We start from the raw sequence: 11,061 nt of genomic DNA, 5'->3' as shown, positions 1-11,061 counted from the left end.
TCAGGATTTCCTCCGTACTTCATCATCTGTTTCCCGTCTCTCAGTTTGGATTTTGATCCCCATGTACCTATATGCATGTAATAGAAAAAAACAAAATTCAACACGTCAAGCAATCAAATGACCTCTACGCATTTTAGTGTTTGTTTGCAGATGGGACATTTTGAGAATATGACATACGGGTTATTAAACTCCGCCGAAATTATTTTCTGATTATATATATATATATATATATATATATATATATATATATATATATATATATATATATATATATCACAGAAACATATAAAGAAAGGGATGGCAAGGAGGACGATCAAAATTTTCTTGGTAATATTAATTCTTCACTGAGATCATATGTAAGATTAAAAATTAAAATAATAATTCTCAAGCATGGAAGTAAGATTAAAAACCTGCCAAGCATCATGACTGTGGCCTGAGGATTTGTGCCAGGGGAGAAGTTGAACGTGGATCCATCCACTACTCGGAGTGCATCCACGCCGACAACTTTGTAATCCTTGTCGACCACTTGGCCGACTTGGCAACCTCCATGGTAGTGCCATATGGTCATCACTGTGTCCTTGCAGAACTGCTCCAAGGACTTGGAGGCGTTGTCATGCTTCGGCAGTAAGTTCATGGGGAAGTTTAAGGCCATTCTGAGTAGCTCTTCCGTCGATATATACTGGAACCTGAACCTAGAGAAGGCTTTCGACTGTATCACCTTCTCGATCGTCTCTATGCCTTTGACGCACCTTTGTAGATCCTCGGGTTCCTTGAAGTAGTTGAAGGTGACAGAGGGGTTGTCATCCGGGTTCTTGTTCTTTAGATCAAGATGACCTGTGGAGAGGGGGCCCATGATCTTCTCTAGTATGAACCCTCCTCTCATGGAGGACGACGCAGCAGGAAGGTCGTTCATGTCATTGATCGTGAATATTTGGCCAGTCTGCAGCGGAAACATATGCTCAATGTGTTCGTACATCATCTGAGACTGATGTACTGGTACGCACGTACAAGTTTCAGATCAGCTTTAAGTAGGTACCTGAGCAGAAAACATGCCAAATCTGAGTTCGTGAGTGATTTGGGAGTAGTGTGAAGCGAAGTTGGATCCGCTGGCCCCCTCGATGAAGCTCCCAAACCTGGTGATGCCGACGACTTGTATGAGGGAGACCTCCACCGGCGTTGGAGAAGGAACAAAGATGGCGTTCATTGGATTGTCCGACATGCTCTGCCCCACCATGGGCTGGTCCACCACGACGTCGATGGCCAGTGACTCGAGGTGATCCCTCGGGCCGACGCCACTCAGCATGAGTAGCTGAGGGCTCCCCACTGCCCCCGCGCACACTACGATCTCATTCTTCGCACCATTGTTCAAGTACGCCCTGTGCCTCACGCCCGCCGCGTCGTGGAACACAACTCCATGAGCTACCGGTCTTGCCGCTCCTCCTGCACTTACGTACGAAGCAAGATTTATTCCAGCTTTCCTTTCTTTCTCTTCTTCGTTTCACACATTCTAATTTCTTTCCTTCCTCACCATGTTTCACCATTACCTGTTTGCCGGAACAAGATCCTTCCTACCGTGGCATGCAGAAGAACCATCAGTCCGTCGGGATTCGCGTACTGGAGCAGATCGGCAGCGGTGTGCCGGTGCCCGTCTCTGTCAAAAATGGTTCCCCCGATCTTTGTCCCGTACATGTGGTCGTACGTGAAGCCGTTGTAGGGCGTAATGCCAGCCTCCAGAAGCCCGTCCCTGACCGCCGACTGCCACTGAAGCATCGGCGGCTCGAAGGCTACCATCTTCTCCACCCACTGGTAGGACTGGTTCACCAACGCCCCGTCCCAGCCGACGTCCCTCACGTACTCGGGGCTGGCGCGCGTGTAGAACCCTGCGTTGAGGCAGCTCCCTCCCCCGAGTACCCGAGCGCGCGCGTTGATGACCCCGTCCTCGGAGAGGAAGCGTTGGGAGGGCGAGGCCGGCGAGGTGTCGGCCAGGTTCTGACTGAAGTATGCCAGCTCTGTTATGTTTCTGTTTCCGTAAGGCGAGCCACCTCTCTCCAGCAGCAGCACGCTGTGCTTCTCCGACAGGGTTGCGGCCAGTGGGCAGCCTGCCGTCCCACCGCCGACTATGATGTAGTCATAGTACGACACCGGCGGTGCCTGCACTGCGTGCTTCACGAAGGTGTAGGTTGATGCTGAGGATTGATAACAGTTCACATCATAGTCTTGCTCTATGCCTTAACATATAAAGATCAGACTGGGTGGGAGTTACCATGCTCCGTGTAGCAGATTCGAAGGCAGCAGAGAAAGAAGACCGGTAGCAATGATCGCCTATGGCCAAAAGCCATGCATGCATGTACAGACCGAGAGGAGAAGAAACGCAACAGAAGCGAAGAGAATTCAGTGTCAATGTATTCATATCATATATATAGTTGTGCTTGTATCTTTATCTTTAATCTACACAGTTGAGGTGTCAGCTTCTCCGACGAAATCACTGAAGAAGTGCAAAGATGGGCTCCGAGATCTCGCAGGTCGATGCTTCCTAATTAATTTTATTCAACCACCCCGTGAAGACCATGGTCATATAAAGATTTAGCTCTTGAACTCTGTGGAAATGCCGCAAGCAATGGGACCAAGAATTAGCAAAACTAGGAATCGCTCAACATCACATCAAACTGCTTCTTTTGGTTTTGGCACCATGAAGAATACTGGTGTAGTAAATTCATTACCGAGACAGAGAGGAGAGAGGAGAGAGGAAGGTGAATATTTAGTGCTTCACACCTAAACCTTTGACATGTGCTGCTGCTGCTGCTGCAGTTGAACCGAGAGTAATGAGATGATATAAATAAGCTTTACTACAAGGAGGATACCCAGTTGGCCAATTTCTCTGATGACTGCTCAACTTCCTTGGTGGCCATCAAACATTCATGCCATTCATTATTCCTCCTCACGAAGCAAAAATTTAAAAAGGACTGGTATGAGTTGGACTCTTACTTTTCCTTCTCGGTAAATGATCAACATCACCATAAAATATATTATATTAAACTATAATTAAATACAAAATATGTTTAATACATTGTATTGTACAACCATCTCTGTCTTCTCTATAAATACATTCTATAATATATTTTATAAATATTTTTTTTTAACTAAACAATTAATTAAATGATAATCAACTAGCAGTATCCAACATCTGAATCTACTCTGTCTTCATACCATCGAATAGAATTCCGCTTAAGAATATACCATTATGGATCCTACTCCAACCAGCCTTGGAATGTTAAAATTAATGTGGGCCATATGACTTTTTTATTCCTGTGATATTAATGATGATTTAATAAATAATTTAAATCTTATTGGTTAATGAGAAAAATAAATTTATTTTGAATTGTCATATCTATTAATGATCAAAGGTATGACTCTTGGATAAGTACGTCTTCATAATGGATATGTATCACCTCTGAATCGATATCCTAATTGAAGACATCCTTTATAACACTACAAATTCAGAATCTTATCCTCTCTCAACGCATAGATTAGAATATGATATTTCTATCAATAACATAAGTCAAAGTAAATAAGTAAGGGGGAAATATCAGGATTTTATCTATTTGAGTTATCTTTCAGGAAATTTAGATTTCCTAAAAATCTGTTAAAAGTATATGTTTTTTTCAATTAAACTCTATTTTATGAAATCTACTAAGTATAAATATCATGAGATTTATGTTGTGTACCATGGTATTTTATTTGTACATGAATTCAACTGTTTACTTGTGGTGTTATAGCCATGGTTTAAGACATGATTATTTTATTATTGAATTTTGTTTCTTTCAGTTACAATTTCAGTTGAATTTGACTTAATTTAGATTGGATCATTGAAAATCTATAGATTCTTAGATAAAGGACTATATGCTCATTTATAACAGATCAAATGAAATGTAATTGAAATTATTATTAATCTTATATTATGTTCATGAATAATATATTTGACGTCTATCTTTTTTTCCACCTTATATACAAAATTGATGAAAGTTGAGCTGTCCGGGCCACCCATATGAACCAAGCGCCTCTGAGCTGATCGTTAGGGCCTGTCGATCGCAGTCTCGAGTCAACAAAGAGAGAAAACTGGTATTTAACGGACTGCTATTGCAGGGCATTCGGAAAGAGAAGATAAAGAATGCATGTGTATGCAATGATTAAATACTTGAAAACCCAAAGATTCTCTTAGTTTACCCGAGTTAAATAATTGAGACATTCCAACTTATTGTTATTGCAAGATCTAGCAATGGAATATATCTTTCCCCATTGGAGGGACCAACTGATGTGGCACCTTAGACCAATAAGATCCCATAGGCACTTGGACCATGCTAAATGATCTGACCTGGTTACTAATACGTAGGTTGCAGCATTTGAACACTAAAACAAAGTTAAGTATTACCCACTAAATCAAGGCCATAATGAGAAAACATTTTCGTCAAACAATGCTTTTGCTTTAAACACCGTCAACAAATTGCCCCACAATAAATGTGACTACAACTAGATGGAATAAGCAATGCCTTGGGTTCAGCACCAGCAGAAGAGAAAATCTAGCAGGTAATTTTCACAAAGGAACCATCCTTCGTCGTTGCAATGAATACCTGGAAGATTCTTGCAACCTAAACAGCAATACAAATATCTCAACCATACACATGATACTTAATGCTACCTATAGAAGTAAACCATATTGCCAGATATGGGTTCAAAAGAAGGAAAACTAGTCTCACACGTACAAACATAGGAGTTGTGACACTCTTTGTACTGCCTGATATAGGTGAACTGCGAGTACCAAGATCCTTCAGCACTCAGGATTCAGATCCTGTCGACATGAATGTCAATGAAATCCAAGTAAAGCAACATCTGATCATAATGAAGGCAACCGTGACAGAAGTAATAGCGGTAGCAGAGACACAGAGATGAGCTGCTACACTTTGTTATACTAGCAAATGATCCAGAAAGTGTCATGAGAATAATAGTCATGGCACCAATCTGAAATCCTTGAAATACTCGTGCTCCAGAGCCTGTCGAGCGGTGACTCTTTTACTAGGGTCCAAGCGGAGCATTTTCTGATAACCAATGTTTTAATTGGACAATTAGCGACAAGGGACTTTAATTGGCCATTTGGCCAGGATAAGCAGTGAAAGAAATGTAATCCATTTTGCTGAAACATAACATTTATTTTTTTCCATGCAAATTGTAGCTATGATCATGGATATTTCATCATTTAAGGGCTAAATAATTATGTTCTCAAAATGGTCCAACAACTAGAAAAATCAGAAAAGTAGCTTTCAGAACTAGAGATAACTGGGGTGCTATCATACTGCGATCCAAGTGAAATGCACATTGTTGCATATAGTGTCCAGCGTGTTTGTAGATTTTTTTTTTTTCATAAAAGTATAATTCAAATAACAAAACTATTGAGCTTGTCTTGAATTTCACATTATAAAAGCAATGTTTTCTTTCACATATGCATATATCAAAATTATTGGCACTTACAGAGAGAAGATCAATTCCTGTAGCTTCAAGATTTGGAACTGCTGTTGCCAGATCCTGCACAACAGAAATCCAATTACAGACCTTCAAGAGAGAACCAAAGGAATTAGAGAGATAAAGTGGGGAAGAACAGCCAATTGTGTCACAAAGGCAGAAAAAAATCTGAGCCCTCAAATATGTGGGGTTGTTAGCATTTTGAATGAATATCCAAAAGATAGTGCCATATGCCTTGCACAGGTAAAAGGAGAACAGGGGAAAGAGGGGAAAGAATCCTTTATCACATAACACAGGTGTCGCAACAATACAGAGAACACCTCATTGATGAGTCCAGCATCCTAATAATGGACTTGCGAAAATCATTGTGACAATCAAACAACTTTCGTTCTTCTCATTTGTACTAAAAATTGGGTTCAGGAAGTTCTATATGCATTTAAGTCAACCGTATAATTGAACTTTTTCATACAGCCTTCCCACAACCAATGTGTGAAAGCAAATAAATTTATTCTTCACTCATACCTTGGGAAGCCACTTGGGGAAAGCAGATTTGAAGTCAGGTAAGGAAGTAACTCCAGGCCAAGTTTCTTCATTTGGGGTACCCAAGACTCTGAAGATAAAATAGTTTCATAGAAATTAGGCTCAAGTTACAACTACCAAATACAAGGAAAGCATTTTCAGCACTCATGAAACAAACAAACCTGAATATCTTAAATAATTCATCAATCTCAGAGTCTCCAGGGAACAATGGTCGCTGATTCACCATTTCAGCAAAAATACAGCCGATGGACCACACATCAACAGGAGTAGAGTAATGTCGGGATCCGAGGAGGATTTCTGGTGCTCTATACCAGAGTGTGACTACCTGAGGTATTAGATAAAATCACAGGAGAGACAGATGAGAGTTTGAAAGTTCTTTAGTTGTAGGAGATTTGAGTATCGGCAAGTTAAGTAAAGCCCAAAACTACTAGAGCCAGCACAAGGTTCTGAGACCAATAAGAGTGGTCTAGCAGTGGTTTGCACTAAACTATACATATCATTTTCTGCCATAATCTTAGGTCTGACTTGAGCTGGCCCATATCAGGGTAAAATTTGGTTCAGATTACTCTTCTAAGATGGGTTGGAGCATATGTTCTAAGGCTTGAAAAGCTTTAAACCCCTGGAATTATTAATGCTTTCCAGTCGCACTTCACCATGCATAATCGCACTCAAGAGAAAGGCAGGAAACAAAGCACCTGGTGCCTCTATCCAGCAGATGGCACCAGTATGACAGCATGGCATTTAGTTATGCTGCACTGGTGGCATGTAGTATACCAGCCACCAATCAGAATAGGGGTGCTTGGCAGCACTATAAGGCTTGCCTTAGTCTGAAAATTATCTGATTTAGTACAAATATCTAAAAGAATGTTTGTGGGAAGAAGCTGAACTCTTTATGACAGCAATGGCCACATGTAAAAGAACTACCAGATAGCTTTGAAGTAATAACAATACCTAGTACACTATGATAAATTTTGATCTAAATGAGCTTGATTTCTTCAAAAGAAATTTGTAATCAACACATCAATAGCTTATACACATAAGTTTTGACTATATATCGAAATGTCATGTTAAATTTGATATAACTCATAGTAGCACCTCATGTGTAAATGTCCGAACAGGAATGCCAAAAGCTCTAGCAAGCCCAAAGTCTGCAAGCTTCAGCACATTAGTTTGCCGATCAATCAACAGATTTTGAGGCTTTAGATCTCGATGAAGAACCCTATGAGAATGACAATAGGCAATGCCACGAAGTATCTGATATAAGTACGTCTGAAAACGCAAAAGAAAGCGAGAGATAAGTTTCCAAGATACAACTATCATAAATCAGAAACACATTTCTAATATCCCCAGTATAACACCATCATCAAAAGCAACTAGGCAGTATGAGACTGCAAACAGCGAAGAACTTTTTCTGCATCGTAACTACAATTTTTAAAAATATGATACCCCAAAAGATAAAACACTTATTTCCAGAATGGCAGTAGTAAATGAAGGCCGAGTCAATATTCTTTTCTGCATCCAGAATTTACTGAGTGCAGAAGACATTCCTATGTTAGGAGACAAACTCCAAAAAAACCAATCCACAAGATTACCATATTCTGCATTAGTACTAAGACAAAACCTTGATTTTTTTCAGCAAAATTAGATTCATCTAACTTTCACCAATATGCTTTTGTACAACTAATGTCCATCGCGATACCTCTTTGAAAGCATGTACTCTTACAGGTAACAGATGACACAAACTAAGATAATATAGAGAAAAAACTAGCTCACTTTAACTAGTCGTGGATCTTTAACAAGTTCAGGACAAGAATCCATGTGCTTCTTCAAGTCTAAGTCAAGATATTCGAATACTAAATAAATCCTTTTCTCACTGTGGACTACATCCTGCAACCTGTTATGCAAATAGAACGATTAAAATCACCAAACACTGAAGCTATTTTGAATTCAATGCCAGGAACAATTACAAAAAGCTTTTTATCATCATAATCACAGGTAAGAAGAAGCAACAGAAGTAAAAACAACAAATTGTTCTTATATACAAAGGTTTATTTTCAAGCTTTAATACAGGCCTTCATAAGTGCATAATTTAAACAGTAGCATATGCCAAAGATTTAGTGCCTTTAAATAGTTAGTCTGTAAAATCAAGTGATTAGGACAATACTTGCATGAAAGTTTAAGCAGTTACAATTACAGCATTGACAAAGACACAACCAAAATCAGATAATGCAACAACAAACAAAGAATTCTTCCCTTATCATATGCCCATACATCATTTGTAATAGCAGTCAAAAGACTCAAAACCATGGTTTGTAATACCATACCATACCGCTCTGTCATGAATGGTCATTGTGCACCCGCAATATTTTTGCTCAACGAACCATTCATCGCTTTTGCATGCTTGTACAGATGCTTGGCAGCATATTTTGCCCTGGTTTTATGTGTTTTTGTTGAAAAAATGTAATAAGCAAGAACAGTTCGCAGCACTGCTCACCATGCTGGGCAAAACTGCTCTAAAATGGCTCTATTTTCACGTGCCACAACCTGTTTTTTGTAGACCATAGCCGCACGCAAAACATCAGCCATCTCATACCTTTGAAAATCCATGGATGGCACAGGGGTGGATGAGGCTTCGGGGTAGTGTTGGGCGTTGATCGATATACACAAGTTCGAACGTTAACTTGACGGAAACTTGCCATCGCGCCCGACACCTGGTGAGCAGTTGTTTGTGGACTTGCGACTGTTCGTATTTCCTTCTAAAGTCCTTATTTTCTCCTTCCTCTCTTTTCTCTCTTGCACGCAAAGTGTTTGCTGAATTGCTTGTAAAGCTTCCCTTTTCGCGAGACGTCGGAACTTGTCCACTGCTCGCTTTCGAATTAATCAACTTGCTCTTTTTACAGGTCTTACAGGACTTGAGCGAGGTTGCAAATTGGTTGACCATTTGCGGACGCATATCGCAAGGGCACGTCATGACTTAGTTAATCCCAGCTAAGCCCGAGAAGTTAACGTAAAGGTGCTTTACGACTTGGGTAACTCTAGCTAAGTCTGTGACTTTGACGCAAGGGTGTTTCACGACTTATACAATTATAGCTAAGTCTATGACAACTCGGTACGGGCGGTATATCGGTACACTTTAGTGTCCTGTGTGTCGATATGCTCGATACAATTTGATACATACTGTACTGACAGCTGATCGGTACACTGGCACGGTACGGTATTTAAAATCTTGCTCAAAACCATCCTTTTAAAAAACCATATCCAAGCTGAACATTAAATGTTATTTTTTATTATAAACTTATATCTTGGTGCACGTTTTGTGGAATCAATGCTCTCGGTTTCAATTATCCCAAATGCTTTATGCTAATCTGGTTCGCGGCACCAGGACCATATGAAATTGGCCAATCTCATGATACAAGATTGCAGTCGATCTCACTGATTTTAGCCTGATTGTGGACAAATATCTGCAAACTTTGGTGGCATTTTAGAAAGATCTGATTCCATGGTTAATATTAAGATAGTTCCTCCAAGCCCATGTACTTGTCTTCGACAACATTGCCGTGGAATAATAAGTGCTGATAAATTTTAAGCACTTCTTAGTATCTAAGCAATATGATATGATAATGACGAACCGTGAAAAAAAGCGATACATCCAAAACTGCAAAATTATAAACGAATTCGTTCTTTTCGACACACTGGGAGCGTATACACAAAAGGCAAAAGTAAGCGATGTTACATTGGCACGATTCAGAAACAAAATAAACTTAACAAAATGGGAAAGGAGAAGAAAGGAAGGAACAGAGGCAGCGACCTGACAATGTTGTTGTGCTGCATTTCCTTCAGGAGAGAGATCTCTCTGATGGCAGTGCTCGGAACCCCCTCGTCCTCATTCTCCAGCCGGATCTTCTTCAGAGCTATCGTCTCATTGGTGAGACGATCCCGGGCCTTGTACACAACCCCATAAGTTCCTTCTCCAATTTTCTCCACCTTCTCGTACTGCAACCAAAAGCCTCTCATTTTACCAACCGAAAAACCATTCAAAACCATCATCTACGAGCGGCACAACAGCGCTCACCTGGTCCATTCAATCCTCACGTTGACGCGAACCCAGAGCACAAGAAACCCAAAGTAATGATCAGACTTGAGGACCGATTTCACCGAATCCAACAGTAGTGGAACCTGATCCCCACAACCACAAGCCAAATAATCCTCCCATCATGAATCGGGCCAGATTGATAAAGAGGATCACATTCCCGACCAAAACCCTAGCGAAATCAGACTCATAAAATGCAAAAGAAACACAAAAAAAGGAATCGCACGAATAAAGAAAGAAAGAAAGAAAGAAAGAAACACGGAAAAGAAGTCACGGAGGCGTGGATACCGAGGGAGATGGATGATCGGAGGGTCGCGATTGGATCTGGAAGAGAAGAACAAAGAACAAAGAGCTTGAAGATACTAGGATGGGGATCCGAAGAGAGACGGTCAAGAGAGAGTGAGTGAGCTCCCCTCTTTTCTCTCTCTTCGCAGAACCGCAGTCGCGCTGCTTCGACCAAAAACCTCGGGTGACTGCAGGTAGGCGGAGATCCGGTGCGCGTGACAAGTGAGGAAACAGCTTCGACTTCCCACAAAGTGACTGGGCCCCGCGGTGTCCTACCGTAGACGGGGGACGGTATGATGCTACAACGCGACGTATGTGCTATTTCTTACGGTCGGTAGCACAACGACCCGCCTTATCAAAATTATTCTTTCTACGTGGGTCATTGTCGCCCTCTAAACCGCCGTCAGTTGCGTTCGTCGTGATTGGAAGCAACCGCTGCTATCACCGCCAATCATTGGACACGTAGCGGACACATAAGACTGGTACGAGGAAAGTATCGCTCGTCGTATCTCGTATCAAAAAATTACGCTGCAACTCACGTGAGTACATTTCGCTAAAAAATTGTGTAATAATAATAATATTATTATTATCAGTATTATAGTGATGTGTATTGAACACGTACACAGTACACG

The 11,061-nt window shown here is 40.8% G+C and overlaps 2 protein-coding genes across 7 annotated transcripts; both read right to left on the bottom strand.

Moving 5' to 3' along the window:
* Positions 1-2,339, bottom strand: LOC103994416 (protein HOTHEAD). The gene is made up of 5 exons (XM_065121276.1): positions 2,264-2,339; positions 1,545-2,222; positions 1,037-1,440; positions 411-940; positions 1-67 (listed from the first exon to the last, which is right to left on the bottom strand). Exons 1-5 carry the CDS (start codon positions 2,337-2,339, stop codon positions 1-3), a joined length of 1,755 nt encoding a protein of 584 aa, XP_064977348.1.
* Positions 2,340-4,636: 2,297 nt separating this feature from the next.
* Positions 4,637-10,602, bottom strand: LOC135618474 (cell division control protein 2 homolog A). 6 transcript variants are annotated; one of them, XM_065119342.1, is made up of 9 exons: positions 10,433-10,602; positions 10,127-10,316; positions 9,863-10,047; positions 7,828-7,948; positions 7,150-7,323; positions 6,216-6,379; positions 6,037-6,124; positions 5,524-5,577; positions 4,637-5,093 (listed from the first exon to the last, which is right to left on the bottom strand). In XM_065119342.1, the coding sequence occupies exons 2-9, from the start codon at positions 10,133-10,135 to the stop codon at positions 5,004-5,006; spliced, it is 885 nt and encodes a 294-aa protein (XP_064975414.1). In that variant the 5' UTR covers positions 10,136-10,316; positions 10,433-10,602; the 3' UTR covers positions 4,637-5,003. The 6 variants fall into 6 exon arrangements, with proteins under 6 accessions (XP_064975414.1, XP_064975417.1, XP_064975415.1 ...); XM_065119345.1 differs by having other exon boundaries at positions 4,637-4,846; XM_065119343.1 differs by having other exon boundaries at positions 10,127-10,230.
* Positions 10,603-11,061: the final 459 nt, after the last annotated feature.

Source organism: Musa acuminata, chromosome BXJ2-8 (genome assembly GCF_036884655.1).
Source record: "Musa acuminata AAA Group cultivar baxijiao chromosome BXJ2-8, Cavendish_Baxijiao_AAA, whole genome shotgun sequence".
NCBI classification, from domain to species: domain Eukaryota; kingdom Viridiplantae; phylum Streptophyta; class Magnoliopsida; order Zingiberales; family Musaceae; genus Musa; species Musa acuminata.
The sequence above is the reverse complement of the archived record's forward strand: the minus strand, read 5'-3'. Positions and strand labels throughout refer to the sequence as shown.

Coding starts and splice junctions, on each gene's coding strand:
- LOC135618474 (XM_065119341.1), bottom strand. Junction 6,380..7,149: donor TTCGGACATTTACACATGAG/GTGCTACTATGA, acceptor CTAATACCTCAG/GTAGTCACACTCTGGTATAG. Junction 5,094..5,523: donor CAGGAATTGATCTTCTCTCT/GTAAGTGCCAAT, acceptor ATTGGTTATCAG/AAAATGCTCCGCTTGGACCC.
- LOC103994416 (XM_065121276.1), bottom strand. CDS start 2,339: ATGGCTTTTGGCCATAGGCGATCATTGCTACCGGTCTTCTTTCTCTGC. Junction 1,441..1,544: donor GATCTTGTTCCGGCAAACAG/GTAATGGTGAAA, acceptor ACGTAAGTGCAG/GAGGAGCGGCAAGACCGGTA. Junction 68..410: donor ACAGTCATGATGCTTGGCAG/GTTTTTAATCTT, acceptor ACATGCATATAG/GTACATGGGGATCAAAATCC.